This window comes from Syngnathus floridae, chromosome 9 (genome assembly GCF_059516105.1).
Source record: "Syngnathus floridae isolate MCC-2025c chromosome 9, RoL_Sflo_1.0, whole genome shotgun sequence".
NCBI lineage: Eukaryota > Metazoa > Chordata > Actinopteri > Syngnathiformes > Syngnathidae > Syngnathus > Syngnathus floridae.
Genome location: NC_142421.1, coordinates 3421626 through 3439691, shown reverse-complemented (window position 1 = coordinate 3439691; position 18066 = coordinate 3421626). Strand labels below are relative to the sequence as shown.

The window sequence follows — 18066 nt, the reverse complement described above, 5'->3', positions numbered from 1 at the left end:
AAAATGAATGTATAAATTCTAAACACTAACGTATAACCCGCTACAAGGTCACCTGCTTACATTTGTTGGAATGGCCTGACATCTAGAGGCGTAATTGAGAAGCACAACTCGAATGACGGGTAAGGTGCTATACTGGCGTCCGACGTTAGATGGCAGTGTCGACCAAATAGTACGGGTTTTTTTTTTTAACCCGGCCAGGCCTCACCCTGCGGCTCGGTAGCTAAAGCTTGTTTACCTCTCAACAAAACCATACAGCCAATAGGAACGCAGGACAGTAATCTATCAAACCGTCACGCTGCACCCTTCATTCCTTCACTCCACCCAGTGACGATTTTTTTTTTTTTTAATTTAGTTTGGACCGGTTTGTCAAAAGCCGAACACTCCCTTGTTGCCCTTTACACGGGATTTAAATCAATGTCTCCGCGCTGTTTGCTGTTGACTCCAATGAGGAGGAGACAAAGGGAGAGAGAGCGAGAGAGCATCGCATTCAATGAGGGAGAGCGAGCGAGCGAGCCCTCCATCCTTCCTGGTTGGTGGTTTTGATGCGCATCTTCCTTCCTGCCCTCCCTCCCTCTCTCGGTCTCTCCTCCCTCCATCTCCTCCTCTCGGCGCTCGTCTAGTCTGAGCCGGCCTAGCTCCCTCACGCCGAACCCCGGAACCGAACGCAAACCATCTGGGTGCGAGTCGGCCGGGGCCCCACTTGGCAGGGCAATGCTGGGCTAAGCTAGCCAGCCGTTTGCGCACTTCCTGCCGGCTTGGCTTTGTGCTGAGGGGGATGTAGAGAGGAAGGTGGGATCCGAAGACGCCGCGTCTGCTCTGTGCCCGTCCGCCGAGCGGCCTCTTTGCCAGGCTCCCCCCCTCACACAAGATGTCGACCAGGACGCCATTGCCCACGGTGAACGAGCGTGACACCGAGAATGTAAGTCATGTCGTCCACCTTTTATTTTTCGGTTTATTTCGTGAGGCGTTGTTTCGGTGCGGCTAGGGCGGGGAGGGGGGGGGGGGGGGGTGCTGGCAGCGGCTAGCTAGTGCGACGGAGGGCTACACCTCACACGGCCAATGAGGATTCTCCCCACCACCGTCGAGAACCCACCCGGGATCTCGGAAGGTGCACTTGGCGTGGATGTGACACTTTAGGGCTAGCCCAGACAACGCATTGCGTCAACCTGGGTTGAAGATACGGCACCGGGAAACTAATCGTGCGGGGAGGGGAGGGAGTTTTCAATATTTAGGGTGGGGGGGTGTTATGTTGCCCTACTTTTTCGCTCGGAAGCATCGCAATGTGACATCCATCACCTCGTGGGCCCCGAGCTGCACTCTCGGTGCTGGAGGAGGAAAGGGAGGAGGAGGAGGCGGTATTATTCATAAGCTTCCCCCTCCCTGACACGACACCGACAAGCCTATGCTGTCCTTTTTTTTATGGTAACATATTTAAAGATCGTAATTAATTACAAAAGAATCGGAGGGATGTTGAACAAATTCATTCAAGTGAGGATCAGCACAATGACCACGCGAAAGCCTCCCTTTTGTGTTGAGGTCTCCCCTTGTAGCTTGAAATGCTAAAATTGTCCCCTCAAATTTTTTTTTTGAGGTGCTTCAAGTTCTTAAATGCTTCAATTTGAATATTTGGACTGCCAGGGATGCTTAAAATGTCTGACATGCAAAGGCATGTAATAAAGATAAATATTAATAAATACTACAAAAGAATAGGGGTGTTTATGATCAAAAACATTCTAGTTTGCTGTATGAGAACATAATAGGCTTCCTTATTGTATTCAGTGCTCATTTGGTCCTTGAATTACTTTATTTTAAATACTTATTTCTGGTGTTTTATGATTTTAGAATGCTTTTCAATAAAGTCCGTGTAATTACGTTGCAAAATCCACTTTTACCCTTGGGACATGGAAATGCTCTGAATGCATTGTTTTGGGGTGCTTGAAAATGAAAATGTGTTTTTGGGTATTTGGAATGCTCTTTGTACATGGAATAGTACAATAATGAAATATAACGGCCCTTTTTTGTCTTTAGAGGTCCAAGTGGTGCTCGGAGTTTACTTTGGGGGCTTGAAATTCTGGGATTTGAGTGTTTTGAGTGCTTGGGATTCATGTTTTCTCACAACAAATAGAAGAAATGTAGGGCGATTCTGAAACACACAGTTCAGCATTAGGTTGCTGAATTTGATTTACAAGCATGAGTAAAGTGGTTCAACATGACCCTTTGTCGAGGTGTGCAGACCAAATGTGTTAGATGTACTGTTTTAAAGGTCACTCCAGCCATCTTCTATGTTTAACACTTTGAGCTGCAATTTGGTGGTCTCAACGCTCTAGCGTTATTTCGGCTCCGATGTTGTTGATTTGAAAATCTGGACACTACTTTCTAACTAACATCTATTCCTTTCCACTCTGATGTTGTGTCACAAAGCGGAAAAAGAGCAGAGAAGTATTCTTTTTTGCAAAGTAACTTCTTTGTACTACTACATTGTAGCAACAATGGCTCTTTAAATGGCAGCAGGTTTGTGCTGATATCCATGGGATTGGAGAGGGTGTGCAAACTTTTGCAACCACCTTATTCATTTTTGTTAATTGTGCAGCTTGTAGGTTATACTAATGGTGGAAAAAGTTATATCATCTCCCAAAAATAATTTGCACAGGGGGTGTGTAGACTTTTTATATGTCAGTGAAAGGCACTGGCATCAGCCATCTTGCAGCAACCGAAGTTCATTGCATAACATCTTAGTCTGTGAAGACCACATGGAAAGCTGTTTGAGGATTTGTTCAATATACTCGCTCGCCTCTATTGTTTCTTTTGAAATCATGGAAAGTGACACACCAGCCCGTCAAGAAGAACCTGTCCCGGTTCCCCGTTTTGGTTCATTCGCAATCTCTTTTTGGGAGCAAGCCAAGCGCTCAATCGAATTAATTTTTCTTACCGGTTCATCATGCCGACAAGTTTTCTCAAGCTGATGCGGAAAATCCAAAATGGTCTCTTTCAGAAAATTGTTTTTGTCAAATGACTCATGGGATGTCGGCATGCGTGCTCATGGCTGAGGTGGTGCAGAACGTTTCACCGCGTGAAACGGGAGCCAGCCGGTGGGAAATTATGCTATGGCTGGGTGTGGCGCTTCGAGACAAGTGGACAATCATGGGACCTTTGACCCCAGCTGCTGTTGCCAGCGTTGCATGTTAGAACAGCGCAACTCGCATTGGCGTATTGTTCCTCTTGATGGTGTGCTGGAATTTTTCGGGTGTTCTCTCAGAAGCTTAAATGAATGTCATCCGGTGTTGATAAGGTCAGTGTGTCAATGGGGGGGGGGTCACATGACTCTCTCATTAGATTAGCACAAACACAACCATTGCAGGCCCTTGCGAGTAGAATCACAGCATCATGATTACTTTTTTTTTTTTTTTTACAGCACTCGTCCGCAGACGGCTTTGTGGAGCCCCCGGCCCCTCCGACCAAGTCGGCGAGCCGCCACAGTCTCCCGCGATGTCGCAACTCCTTCACCTCCACCGAGGAGCACCCGCACATCGGGAACTACCGCCTCCTGAAGACCATCGGGAAGGGAAATTTCGCCAAGGTCAAGCTAGCGCGTCACGTCCTGACTGGACGAGAGGTAAGGGAAGACACGATCATACGTGTTTTACAAAATAGAACTTTTGTACCTTTATTGACTTTAAGGACTTTTTCTTAGTTGCCCCGAGGATCATGTATGTGGTCACATTAGCAGTACTGACACCACAAATATATTCCTCCCCCGGTTCGGAGCGCTAATGTCCTTGTCGCCGGCCAATGTTAAACAGGCGTATTGGATACGAGGTCCGGGTCACATGGAGGAGGGGGCGGAGGGGTCAGTTTGCTTGCTTTGTTTGCCCGAGCGGCTTTGCTGGCTCATCAGAATGCAAAGTCACGGATCAGAGTGCGGGAACGAACATTTGGAAAGAACACAGACCAATAAAGGCGATGCGATCTGCATGCGAGGGTGAGGCTAAACGAGTGAAAGAACGCTGTGAGAGGTGGGCGGTGGGCGGTGGGCGGGGCAAAGCCTGACCGATCATCTGTCAGTCACACTCGTTTGACTTCAGGTTTTTCAGTTGGATGACAAATGCAAAATACTCACAAGGAGCTGCTGTTGACCACAACTCACACCCAGATGCTCACGCAGAAGTAACCGGACAACTCTTGATGTCGTTACTTCCAATATTTTGCAACATTTATTTCTATTCACACATTGACAAAAAAAAAATTGCTGTCATGAGTCCGCATGTTGATTGCAAACAGGAATTCTACTCAAGAGGCTCTCAACCTATTCGCACGCTCGACAGAGAACAAGTGCTGGGAAGACCTAAATATAGACACACTGTGTGATAAAGCAAACCAGAGCTCCTATACAATATGGTAAAAAGTTGAGCACACTGAATTCATGAATTGTGAATTTAATTTTGCTACTTCTACTATCTTTAGAAATGGATTGGGGGGAATATCTTTAGTGAGAAACATTGTGACTGTGCATTTCCTGATATTGATCGAAGTTGTTGCCTTTTGTAAACGACCAGCCAACGCTCACAAAGTACTGCGGAGACCATCTCTCTTTTCCTTTTGCACTTTGGGCCGATCATTGAACCGCGTGCTGATGACCCGTGCAACCCGCCGGGCCAAGACTGACCTGCACAGTCATGTGCAATAAATATTTTTTTTTTTCTCACTGCTGTCTTTTAAGCTAATCCTTTCCGTGTTTACTCGCACGCTTTTATTTGCATACTAGCATTCTCGTAAATAAATATATTTATGTCAATCAGAAAGCTTTTGAAGGTGCGACTCAGCCGCGGTGTGTTTTGGTAAAACTACCACATGCGGGGAAATAATGAGCATGGCTACAAACAAAATGAAACTCCCTGAGAGTGGGAATTAGTTTTGACACTGAGTTTCTAACACTCCCCTCCCCCTTTGCATTTTGTCTCCTAAGGTGGCCGTCAAGATTATCGACAAAACCCAGCTGAATCCCACCAGTCTACAGAAGGTGAGTCCCGCTAATCATCTAATTGTAATTTTCATTCATTTGTTCTTAATATTTCTCTACCACCCAAGTAATGCCAAGAGGAAAAGCCCCAAATCATATTTCGTTTTTCTTTCAATTCTTGCAAACATTTGTCATGATGACAAAAGCGCTCCGGGGTGTGTTTGATCTCCTCACCTCCACCTCCCTTCCATCTCCTCCCGTTGCGCTCACAGTTTGTTTTGCGGTTTGACCGTAGCTAAAAATACAACCGCCTGTCTCTTCGTTGCTTACCTTTTGTCAAATAGTCATGAACAATTACAACAAAAGACACTTTTGGCCGATTCTAAATCTGGCGCTAATAAACACACACTGATTCGGAAAAACTCAACTCTTATAGACAAGTGGAACACTTGCTAATATGTGTGTGTGTGTGTGTGTGTGAGCCACCTGCTTTGAGTTTTGTATCTAAAAATATCGCAGGTTGACTGGCAGAGGTGCTTTCACGTCACATCATCGCAGCTCCACCGAGGAACAAATTTCCTTACGGCTGTCATAAAGGGCCATTACAATAATCACACCTTGTAAAAATCACAACTATGATGATAGATTTTTATTCATCCCACAACGGGGAAATTGTCACATACCTTGGCTCGACTGGTGATTCCATCTCATCGATATTAAAGTTAAGGGATTTTTTTTTTTTCGATGGAAGTGACGCTTGCCAATTTCCAAAGAAAGCGTGATGTTTTTTTTTCCTCCCGCTGTTGCGCAATATCTGGTCTGGATCGTGTCTCCCACATCCAGCGCTGCTCTCCCGTCCACAATCTGTAATTGACTTTGACCATAATGGGATCCGACTGCAATTGTTCAGCTAATCAGCACAAAAGGAGACACTCATCTCATCTAAGCGAGATTCATTTCGGCGTGCGGGGCTCTTTTGTTTAACAGCCTATTATGTGGTTTGTAATCTGTGCACACACATCGCTGTAATGAACATCTACGACGTCGTTTGCGTCAGCGGCGAGACGATTCTCGGTTTGAGTTCAGTCCGGGTTAGGAGACGATCGCTCGGATCGTTGCGCTGCCAGGTGACGAGGCGCGGGAGCGGCGTCATATGACTTTGTCGGAGCGGCGACCAATCGGATCTCCGCTATGAATTATTCAGCGCGCCTTTCAGATGTCTGCTTCGGTTGCTTTCAGAGGGGTCAACACAAGCAGATGTCCTTCGGAGTTTTAGTACATGATTGCTTTATTTACTTCACTTTGAATGTTGAATCAAAAAAGTGTTTGTCATATTTATGACTTAAGTGGAGTTTGTTTCGGTTCTAATTCCAATTTAATCCGCCTGATGGAAATTAATGACAAAAGCACTTAGTGTATATCGCGCTCCTCCCACTGAGCTTAAATGAAAGACAAATATCGTAAAACTTTATTTCAGCGGTTTTCAATTTACGACTTGAGTCCTCCGAAATCACTAACCTGTGCTATTATTAGCATGAAAAATACTTGTAAGTCATAAATGTAAAACAACCTTGGCTGATGACAAAGCACATTTACCTTAAATTTGTCAAAGAGCACGTTTGGATCAATTTGAACAGTTTTTTTGGATCGAAACACAATTAGATGATGCGGTTGTACCTAATTTTGAGGTTGTACCTGCTTGCATATTTCAATGTCTTCCACTTCACCTCTCGTGGTTGACTGTAACTGTATACAGAAGGTCCATCTGCAATGCAGACGCTCGTGTCTCATAATGCACCAATCCGTCTCCTGGCCTCAATCGATGACCTCATTGACTCGCCGTGTCCTATGCCATCCTCGGGAACAGCAGCTACTCGAGCTGCATTAAACGGGAACGGCCACAGTCAACCCCCCCTCCACCACACTCTTGGCCGACTGACATGGGAGGCGGCCAGTAAAGCATCAGCATTGTTACTGGGCCGTCAAGTGTTGCCGGGTTTCACATGCCAGCCGGGTGACGCTAATTAGAGTCCACGAGGACTTTTTAGCACCATGGGCATTTTGGGTTTAGATCTCTCGTCATTCTTTGACGACATTGCTTGAGGATGTCTGAGCTGCCTCAAGCATTAGTGGAAATGGAGCATGGCTATTATCGCAAAAGCATACAAATGCAGCATGTTGTTAGCTATTAGCTAATATAGCCTATCACCGCTAGTTTCTAATTCTCCCGCAAGTGGTCGACGATACACACAGCCGCCGGTTTTACCTTTAATTACTTTATCGAACCAACGGTAAGAAAGCTGACCGCAACTCACGGCAAGTAAATCAACACGCAGGGTGGCTAACGGTTAGCCACTTAATTGCTGACTTCTGATGTCGGAGGGGGGGACACTGCGTAAACCTCGGTGCACTTCTATTAGTGCGGCTCTGCTTGCCGTCATTGTGGTGATTGATCGCCATTGCACGTGTCGTGTTAAATATGGCTTCCTGTGTTGCTGCTAAAAGTGGATACGAGCAACGTGCAGTCAACCCTATCGATGGAGTGACTCGGGTGTCTTTACATGCACAGTGGACCGGACACAGTTAGCGTGTTCATCTTTTAACCTGTGGTAAATCTGAGATGTTATATATTTTTTTAAATTTTATTTCCCCTACTGTTGGTCTCTTAGTAGGATCTCGGTAAAAACCACATGGACTGGAACACAAGATAATGAAAGAAACACATTTTGTGGTTGTCATTTTTAATATAATTATTGGAGGCTCCTGCGTGTGTGATTTAGTTTCCAGATTCCCACCACCGGCGCCTTTTTTGGTAGTTCGTCAATCTGACACTGAGTTTTCTCTTCTTGCGGCCTCCTGATGGGCTCGCCATGTACAGAAGCTGATTTGTTTGCTTAATGTAGAAAGCAAGCTTACAAGTCTCTCCAGTCGGAGGATGAATCGAATCAAAGGACTTCAAAATTCAAGTATATCGAGGGCGAAAAAATAGCCTTGAGCAATTTTTGAGAAAGAAGATACTTGGAATAGTCGGGGACTTATTTCACTCCGACTCAATGACTTCTACCAAGATGAGGAAGACGAAACAGTAAACAAAGGACAACGATGAAGGACATCCAGTGTTTTTTTTTTTTCCCGGCACATGGCTGTTATAAAAAGAAAAGGACGAGCTTTGTTTGGAAAAGACACCATTTGTATTCTTCCCGTTGTGTTCCCACTGTTGCACAAAGGGTACTTTTGTGTTTATTTTTTTGTTTACCTGCTCAGGGAATGCAGAAGGGGAATTTAGTCTCAGCGTCTCATCCTGAGATGAGTGCTTTTTGCACATTGTTTTGTGTCCTACATTGAAGGAAGGAAGCGCCGCTTCTTTGGCTGCCTGTCAGCATGTCTAAATCCAATCTTTAGTACTACTACTGCGTTTGATACCCCAACAGAACAATACCTGAGTGCGGAAACTGTTAGCATCCTTTCCTAGCTGAAAATCTGGCTATTTTCAAGAGTTGACTCGCCATCAGTTATGGTTAACAACTTAGCCAGATGCTAATTATTAGCCCGTTTGCCTATGAGATTTCCTTTTGTATGTTAGCATTAAGCTAGCAAGGATTTTGTTTTGCGCTCTGAAGTCCGTGTACCTATGTTAGCGTTAAACTAGCAAGGATGAGAGTATTTTATTTTGTGCTCTGAAGTCCGTGTACCTAAAAAAAACTTTTGGTCCATCGAGACTTTGGTGTTTTGACCGCACACAGGAAATGAGGTTGCCAAAGCACCTCTTGAAATCCGCCAAGGGAAACGCATCATGTTAAGACATCTGTGGGTCAGGGGATGTTGACGCTGTAATGTTTTTGTAGGCATTTCAATCCTCAAAATAGGACTCTTCTATTAATCCCTGCTTTCATCCCCGCTCTGCCCTGTCTGACTCTCTGGCCCTAATCTGTAAATAAGGACTGTTTATTTTCAATGTTGAAATGCTGTTTCAGAGCGCCGGGATCCAAATCCAAGGTCGATACAGGTTAAGAATTGGTTCAGCCACTTTTATTTTGAAGGTTTACAGCTGAAGTCGAAGATGCTCATTCAGAGATACGCCCTACTTTTGTTTATATCTTTTCCAACAGTTGTGAAATAGTCCGCCATTAGATTCGGGCTGCCGTAATGGCTGTTTACACGCATCTCGTGCGTTATCCAATGAGATGCCGTCACGCCCGGGGCCCGACGACGGCCTCGGTCTGGTTCGGATGAGCGGAAAGCAATCGGGCGGACACGTCAAATGTTGAGGCTGCTTAGTCGTGCATTTATTTATGACTTCATGCGTTCACGGATGCGATTTTACTGCTGCGTGTGATTCCGTTGATTTCCCTTTTACACCACAGATATAAAAAAAAAACAAATATTGGAGGGCAGGACATGGTTCCTTTTGAAACACGATTCACGCTATGCCCATACACACTCCCCCAGAGCATTGAGGACTTGGTAACAATAATGTCCTTGTTGGAGGAGCATCTGTGACTGAAATAGTCCAGCCAGTCGAGGTAAACGTAGCCAGTCTGATATATGTTGGATGGACTGCAGTAATTAAGGCTGGTTTGGGAGTCTAGGTGCCCCTGGGCGGCTGGAAGTAGGTCACTGGCACAGACTACAGAATCTCCAAACGTGTTGAACAATGCACGTATTGTCATATTTGTGTAATTAGCGTGCCGTCGTTTTGGGTTCTTTAAAGTTCTCTTTCAACTCATTGATTAAAGGGATTGAATTTCAGAACAAGGCTAAAAATGGATTCCAGCGCTACTGTGTGGCCTTGCGCCCGTAGATATTATTGACATTGACACCGGGGCGGCCCCCCCATCAAAGATCTCATTATGCTCCGTCAGCCTCGGCGGTGACAACATCGCTATTGACCGTCAACCCCCCGTCTGTCGTTTTCCACAGCTCTCGTCAGATTTGTTGTAATTTTCACTTCCAAGCGCCTGCACGCATGTGAGGGGGCTTCGGGGGAGTGACGCACACGAGAACGAGCGAGGCAGGAAGAGGCGGACATCAAGATGAGATAGCGACTCTTTAATCCAGCCCTCATTCATAAGGATGAAGAATGTCCATCTTGATGGCCAAGTCATATGAACTGAGGCCACAGCCCGTTTTGTTTATTGTCTTCTACTTCAGGCCATTCTCGAGTAATTGTAGTTGATTAATAATAAGCTTTTTCTTTTTTTTTAACAAACCTTGAGTTTCCTGCATGGTTTGTTTAAAAGGCATTTGAGACAATTAGAATAGAAAGCGTGGCCGTGACAAAATAAGGTCACGGAAACCGCAAAAACAATTTAGTTTGGCCTTCAATGGAATAGAAAATTGAACAAAGGATCATTTTACGTTTGGAGTGATTTATGACCTCGCGGGCCAAAAAGTTGGAATGCTGAAAATGATAGAAAGAGACGCCGTATGGTCTGGCATGTAGTCATGAATGCGTGTTGGATATCCAATATTTATTTAAATTGGGTGGCAATCGTATATAATAACTTGTCAAAATGATATCGGTCACAATATACGATACAGTATCGGAATACAGGATGGATTTACATTTCTGTCATCAAGTCTCTCCTCTCAGCTTTTAAATTAAGATGATTTAATTGAAATATAAAATGTAAAAGATGAAGTGCCATTGCAGCATTTTGATCATTACTGGCCGTATAGACAAAGTCAGAAATCGAGAGAAAATAAATGGAGGGATCAGGCTAATGTTAGCATTATTGCTACTGCTAAGTTTGTATTTGAATACGCTGCCAGTTTTAAGATTCTGTTTCATCATGTTTTGATTGTCCTTTTTTTAAATTTGACTTCCTTTCTTTATTGAATTCACTGAGTTTTCTCCTTGTTGAGAGTGTCTAGCTGTAGAGCCTGAGAGCGGAAGACAGAATTAGTGAATAAAGTACCTGAGAGGTCCCAACTGGGTCGGGCTCAAGCCTCTCTAAACTCCATCCGATGACCTAGAAACAAACATTTACTGGCTTATGCAACATCTTGATGCCTTACCGACTTCTCACAAATGTAAAATATAAATCGCAGGTAAGCAAACAAAGACCGACGTCACCGTTGACGTCAAAAGGCCTTTTTTTGAGAGCGTTGGCGGCTCAGGCGGGCAGTCGGCAGAATGTAAATGATTCAACAGCACCTCTAAGTGGCTGCAGGAGCTCGTCTGACATGACGCCAAGCCGCTCTTAAAGCTCTGCAGTCAGTCGATAAACATGATGCTGGGAGAACAAAGATGAGTGTGGATGATTTTATTGGACTGGCTGGAAGCTTGTGGATTGATACTGCAGTGTGTCGGCGGATATTTATTCATTTATTTATGCTACTCAACATCCTCGAAAAACAAAACTGCGCATCAGTCATGATGCCTTACATAGCACCCAAGTCCCATGATGCTCCACTCTTCTCGTCTAATCCACTTTGCAACGCAATAGCATTTTGCAAGCATGCCTTATCAGCAATTTTCAAGAAGACAAACGTCTCTGTGTGTGTGTCAACAGCTCTTCAGGGAAGTGCGGATAATGAAGTTACTGAATCATCCAAATATTGGTAAGTTCTGATATTTGGTCATGACATTAAAAGTCACTTTTAGATGAGAGACAAGAAATCATATTTGGAACGGGAATTATTTTTCGTCCAATTTTTTGTTAGATGAACGCCAAAAATTGGATCCTTCAATTTGGATTATTTATATTTAGTCGTTAAAAATATTTTTGAGCCAATTAATACTTTTCTTTGTTATCATAGTCAAGCCTAAACTTGTTTTTGTGCCTTCTGCAGTAAAATTATTTGAGGTGATCGAAACGGAGAAGACACTCTATTTGGTGATGGAGTATGCCAGTGGTGGTGAGTGACACTTTATGCATACTAAAACCACACTAAGATCACGTAAGCCACGTCCCAGAGTCCTTTACTCCAGCATGTATACTCGCTAAAGTTCCTCTGCATTCTCCAGGTGAGGTGTTTGACTATCTAGTGGCTCACGGTCGGATGAAAGAGAAGGAGGCCAGGGCCAAGTTCAGGCAGGTGAGTCAGCGACCGCAAGATGATGCTGTGTCACAGACTGCTGAGGCTCTCATGCTCTGCAGCTGCTTGTGCTGACACCCAGTGGCGCGCCATCAACATTGAACCGCTGCTCGTCAAGATGACTCACACTGTTTGTAAACCGCGCCTAACATTTGACCTGTGACCTTTGTTTTTTTTTTTAGATTGTGTCTGCTGTGCAGTATTGCCACCAGAGGAGGATAGTTCACAGGGATCTAAAGGTGACAAGATGAATTTTACAGATATTTCAGATCCGCTAACGTGTCTTTTCGCCTTCAGGCCGAGAACCTCCTGTTGGACGCCGACATGAACATCAAGATAGCGGATTTTGGCTTCAGCAACGAGTTCACTGTGGGCAGCAAGCTGGACACCTTCTGTGGTTCTCCACCCTACGCCGCCCCGGAACTCTTCCAAGGGAAGAAGTACGACGGACCCGAGGTGGACGTGTGGAGCCTCGGGGTCATCCTCTACACGCTGGTCAGCGGATCCCTGCCCTTTGACGGACAAAACCTCAAGGTGACCATTTTTTTCCCCGCATGTGTGCCAGCCAGGTATTTCCCAAACGTATTTTTTTTGGGTTACGTGCATCAACATGTTTCCTGAATGAACCGATTGAGTAGAATTTCCTGTTTCTAACATTAGGAAGAGCGAGACTCTCCGGAGGTTTATCCGGCCTACTTTAGTAATGCACAACTGCCAAAATGATTCACGAGGCGGCGGCAGTTTACAGAGAGGAAATGTGATACACTTTTTGTTCATTTTCATGGCCATGAGTTTTTTAGCCTCCAGTATGGAAGTTGTGTTTTTATCACAGGAGGAGCATTGATTTCTTTGTGTGCAGGAAGTCGAATGTACATCAAAAGTTGGATTGCAATTTTAAGTTTGATATCATTCAAACTTTTTGTTTTTTCTCCATGCAGGAACTGAGAGAGCGGGTCCTGCGGGGCAAGTACCGCATCCCCTTCTACATGTCCACAGACTGTGAAAACCTGCTGAAAAAACTACTGGTGCTTAACCCGGTCAAACGTGGCAGTTTGGAGGTACTTTTTGTTTATTTATTTTGATTCCTATGAGACGGTTTTGTCACTTGGAGCGTGTTTGGCCAGCTGGCTAATAGAAACCATGTCAGTTCCCGGTCGATACCGCCGCTACTGAAACCGTGCCGATGCTCGTCGCTAATAACAATTGATCCGTTTGTTATTCAGCTTTGCTAGTCGTTGGAATGTTTCAAAACAGCGTCACAGTTGAATGTCATTAAAAGTCATCATATGGTGGTGTCAATAACATTCGAATTGCTTTTGTCAGCAAATCATGAAAGACCACTGGATGAATGTGGGTCACGAGGAGGAGGAGCTTAAGCCGTATATCGAGCCCGAGGCCGACTTCAGCGACTCGACCAGAATAGGTGCGTTGTAGACACCGCCGAGGTCACCTTGGTGAGAGTCACTCTTATTTTCCCTTTTACCGACAGAGCTCATGGTGACCATGGGATTCCCCAAAGATGAGATCACAGAGTCCTTACAAAGCCAGAAGTATGATGATGTCATGGCCACTTATCTGCTGCTGGGAAGAAAAGCGCCAGAGGTCAGACTCTGTCTCATCTCAACATCATCACTGGTGTTAAATGCAATTTAACCTCACTTCATTCACTGCCAACTGCTTGTTCTTTCTTGGCCAGTTCGAGGGGAGCGAGCCCCTGACCAACAGCGTCCTGGCTCAGCGGCAGCGTCCCACCAGCGACATCAACAACGGCTCCAGTATTTCTCCCGCCCATCCCAAAGTCACGCGCAGCATCTCGGCCAATCAGAAGCAGCGCCGCTACAGCGATCATGGTGGGGATGATGGTGGTGGGGATGGTGGTGGTGGTGGTGTCGTAGAGAAGCGAAGTATAGTAACCCCCTTTCTTCCCGGCTCGGAAAGTGCTGCTGGCTGAATACTGTGGAGGGGGGAAGTTGCTGACACCTGTTGCCCGGTTACAGTCAAGTCCACCTGTAGATGACGCTAAAGAGACAATATATTATTTTCTTGTTGGAACAGATTTTTCATTTAAGATTTTTTCATTTGCCCCACCTAGTTTACTGTAGGCGACAACTGAAACAAAACATATAAGAAGTCAACTTTGCTAGCATAATGCTAACGTAATGTGCTAGCATAATGCCAACGCAAAGAACGGGCTAATGAAATTAGCATAGATGTTAGAGTCATGTCAAAGCAGCTTCCTCCTGTCATGTGGGACCGTTGTGTCTGGTGACCTCTGCTGGCCGGCTGCGTTGCTGCAGCGCCTTATAGCATGAGGAGCGATCGGCTTTGCTTTGTAACACATTGGAAAAAAGGGTGTCGTTGCATTCTTTGTCGATTGGAAATGTCCACGGTGGTTTTGTAAATGGTGTCCTTCAGTGGCTTTGCTCGATGTTAAGGTAGTCAATGGGTCTCATTCACTGGTATTTTAATATTTTATTTATTCTGAAGTTCCATTTCTATTTCACTGCAGGTCCGAGTGCCTATACTGTCATATAAAATTATTATTCTAATATTTGTGGACAATTACATTTTTTGCAATATCCCATCCAGTGAATGAGGCCCAACGACCTTTCTAATCAGTATCTGCTGCTCTTTTTATTTGTTTAGCCTTCTCAAATTAATTGTCTTGGTCTGGACTTTTTTTTAGTGGGTCCCTCTGTGCCGCCGGCGGTGTCATACACGCGGCGGGGTCAGGCTTTGAGCGTGGAGAGCGACCACCGAGAGGAATGGGACGGTGCCCGCCGACTGGAGCTCAGCACTTCCAAGGGAGACGTTCCCGCGTCACCACTGGGAGTGCAGGAAAGGAAGAAAACCACAAGTGGTGTCGGGGTGAGCACTCCTTCCCATGAGATAGCACCAAAGCTCTACTTTTGTCCGAATGAAGCCCCTCTTCTGACTTTTTTTCTTTTCTCACCACAGACAAACGGCTCAATGACTCGCAGGAACACGTACGTGTGCGAGCGATCCTCCACCGAGCGCTATTCGGCCATTCCCAACGGCAAAGACAGCAGGTAACCATTGTTCTGTTTCAAACACAGTTTGAGAGGAGCCGCCATCATGGTGTCATTTTGAAACCCTTTTCTCCTGTCGTATCAGTTTAACCGAGGTGTCGGGCAGCACCCCGTCGACTGCAGTGACCTCCGCGCGGCCTCGCCACATCAAGTCCATGTCATCTTCGGGACACCCTTCAAAGAGCACACTGCCCCCCATTGACGACAGCACGGAGTTGAAATCCAGGTGAGCGCTCACTTTTTTTTTTTATTCTAATGTTGGCCACCAGAGGGCAGTAAATCCCACAACATACACAGATTTGATGATGAGACTTATTTGAACCTTGATTATGCTTCATGACACAATGCAAAAAAATATATATTTTTTTTGTTCTTTCAGCTCCTCTCCAAGGGGTCCCTCCACCTCTCCCTCCGCACACAGTATTAGCACCCCCGAGAAGAACCGCTTCCCGCGGGGCACCACCAGCCGCAGCACCTTCCACGGCGCCCAGCTGCGAGACCGCCGCAGCGCCACCTACAACGGGCCGCCGGCCTCGCCCACGCTGTCTCACGACACGGGCGCCCTGGCGCAGCAGCGACGAGGCACCTCCACTGGTATCATCAGCAAGATCACCTCCAAGTTTGTCCGCAGGTTTGTAGTTTAGATAAATATGGACTCGTTCTTCAATCCCATCATTTTTTTTTTTGTTAGGGACACGCGTAATTTGTTGCGAAAAAAAATCTCGTATCAGGTTTTACGCCCACATTCAACATTTGAGTTAGTACTTCACTGCCCTCCCCCTCTGTCTCTCTTGCTTACGTCTTTCTTTTCTTTTCTTCTCCTGCCCTTGGCATAGAGCTCTGTCTTTCAGGTCCACTCGGAGGTAGGACAACACTTTGTGCCCCTCTTGCCCGACCAGCAACAAATAACGCAGGACGTTTTAATAACTCCCTTCAAGTCCCTCTGTAGCACCTCCTTTGCCTATTGACACCTACTTGTTGTTATGCTGTTTACATTGTCTCTCTATCTCTCTCGCTCTCTCTCTCTCTCTCTCTCTCTCACTGTCTCTTGTCCACTTACCTTGAGAAGCAACCTCACACTCACCGGCTTCATTGTAACATGCTCCTCATGTTGTTGCCGCTCTTCCTCCTCCTCCTGACGTCTTACTCTTGCCCCCCTTCCCTTTTCGTCTTCATGCCGAGAGAAAAGAATCGGGCTCGACGGAGAGTAGACCAACTCGAAGAAGATATTTTATTGTGCGGATTCTTTCCTGGCATGACGCCTGAAGCCCCTCGCTGTGTCACACTGACCATGATGATGGAGCGGGTGGTGTTTCCATGAATCTGGCGGGAGTATCAACAAATTGTTCTTCTTGGTTTGATTTCAGGGTGCCCAGCGAGGGAGAGGCCAGCGCCCGGACAGATACACCCAGGTGACTATTCATTTCCAGGCCAGTGAATAAGTTCCACGTTTTGGTTTTGATTTCATCTGCTGTGGTCTCAGGAGCGCGTCGGGCGACCCCAAGGAGGACGGCGGCCGGGACTCCAAGCCGCGCTCGCTGCGCTTCACCTGGAGCATGAAGACCACCTCGTCCATGGAGCCCTCGGAGATGATGCGGGAGATCCGCAAGGTCCTGGACGCCAACAGCTGCGACTACGAGCAGCGCGAGCGCTTCCTGCTCTTCTGCGTGCACGGCGACGCCCGCCAGGACAACCTGGTCCAGTGGGAGATGGAAGTGTGCAAGCTTCCTCGCCTGTCACTCAACGGCGTGCGCTTCAAGAGGATATCGGGCACGTCCATCGCCTTTAAGAACATCGCTTGCAAAATTGCCAACGAGCTCAAACTGTGACGCAACTCCAACAGCAGCAGCAGCAGCAGCAACAGCGGGCTCATCCCATCACTGGATTCATGCACTGAACGTCCTCGCCGCGCATTATCAGGGTGGCCTCGGCTGGTAGCGTGCAATACTGGCCACGAATGTACTGCACAGAGGAGACGGCCTCATCGGACCCTCTGTGACGGCTTACAGCGACATCTTTTCTGTTTGTTTCAAACTGTCCGTCCAGGCCTGTGTGTGTCTTTCTCTCTCTCTCTCTTCCTTTCAAAGGACACATAACATGCAGTATGCAGCTGAACACCCTGCAATAATGTTTTTGTTTTCTAAAACGACTACTACCAGATCTTACGCTGAATAACTAGCCGCTTTTTCCACCTGTGTTCCGCGCGTATGTAGAGCAGGCTGGAGCTCATACTAAAAACTATGTAAAAAGAATTGTACTGTATGCATAACATCTGCAGGTACTGTATATTGATTTTTGAGTTGTGTACAGATTTTCTTTCATGGGATTTATTTTCTTTTTTTTTTCCCCCAATATAAGTGGTCTCTTAGAGCATTTTCCTTTTTTTTGCTCTGTGAATTTTTTTTTTTTTTAAAAAGCCTGAATAGCGTTTTTCCATTTCATGTAACGAGCACTAAATTATTTTGCGGAATATGAAAGGGAGACGTTCCCTTGCCTTTTGTGTTCTATTTTATTTGCTTATGGAGGAAACGAAACGAAAAAAAAAACACAAAGTTGCACCATGTAGTAGTAAAACTGAAAATGTGTTCACTTTATTTTCTCTGGGCAGTAAGGGGGCGAGGTTAATGTGGAGGTCCCTGCTGCCCTTTGCACAAGTTTTCTCACTATAACAGTATGCACCTGTTGTTTCTTTCCTTTCCCCCAACAAGATTTGCTGGTCCTCAGTTACATTTAAAAGCAGGCATTTAAATCAGTTCGCCAAGAAGCATGAGAAGTGAAAAAAAAAAAGAGAACGTTTGTCTCAACACCCTTGTTTGGTCCTGCATCTCCACCAATGTGATACTTGAGTATCTCTTGTTTTTGTTCTGGATTTATTTTTTGTTAATTCAGCAAATTTTATTGTATTTATTCCATTACATTGTAATGTGCTGCTTTGTAGAAATAAGGTGTGCACTTTGTTGGAGAAAATAAAAAGGATTTTATTTGTTTGTATTCATTTCATTTCATTGTTGACAGTTA

The 18066-nt window shown here is 45.6% G+C and overlaps 1 protein-coding gene across 3 annotated transcripts; it reads left to right on the top strand.

Annotated features, from left to right (window-relative positions):
- The first annotated feature begins 270 nt into the window (after positions 1 to 270).
- On the top strand, positions 271 to 18039 carry LOC148392947 (serine/threonine-protein kinase MARK1-like). Of its 3 annotated transcripts, XM_088384229.1 has the most exons (19): positions 276 to 919; positions 3413 to 3613; positions 4964 to 5017; positions 11473 to 11521; positions 11753 to 11818; positions 11928 to 11998; positions 12181 to 12237; positions 12296 to 12532; positions 12937 to 13056; positions 13322 to 13421; positions 13488 to 13600; positions 13695 to 13848; positions 14685 to 14866; positions 14957 to 15048; positions 15134 to 15274; positions 15428 to 15679; positions 15885 to 15911; positions 16416 to 16460; positions 16532 to 18039. In XM_088384229.1, exons 1-19 carry the CDS (start codon positions 869 to 871, stop codon positions 16875 to 16877), a joined length of 2358 nt encoding a protein of 785 aa, XP_088240355.1. In that variant the 5' UTR covers positions 276 to 868; the 3' UTR covers positions 16878 to 18039. The 3 variants fall into 3 exon arrangements, with proteins under 3 accessions (XP_088240354.1, XP_088240355.1, XP_088240356.1); XM_088384230.1 differs by lacking the exon at positions 15885 to 15911 and having other exon boundaries at positions 282 to 919; XM_088384228.1 differs by lacking the exon at positions 15885 to 15911 and having other exon boundaries at positions 271 to 919; positions 14685 to 15048.
- The last annotated feature ends 27 nt before the right edge of the window (positions 18040 to 18066 follow it).

Bases quoted from the DNA above. Each gene is read 5' to 3' on its own strand.
- LOC148392947 (XM_088384228.1), top strand. From the start codon at position 869: ATGTCGACCAGGACGCCATTGCCCACGGTGAACGAGCGTGACACCGAG. The intron at 11,819-11,927 runs GTGAGTGACACT...TGCATTCTCCAG, and splicing joins GATGGAGTATGCCAGTGGTG to GTGAGGTGTTTGACTATCTA. The intron at 13,849-14,684 runs GTGGGGATGATG...ACTTTTTTTTAG, and splicing joins GCGCCGCTACAGCGATCATG to TGGGTCCCTCTGTGCCGCCG.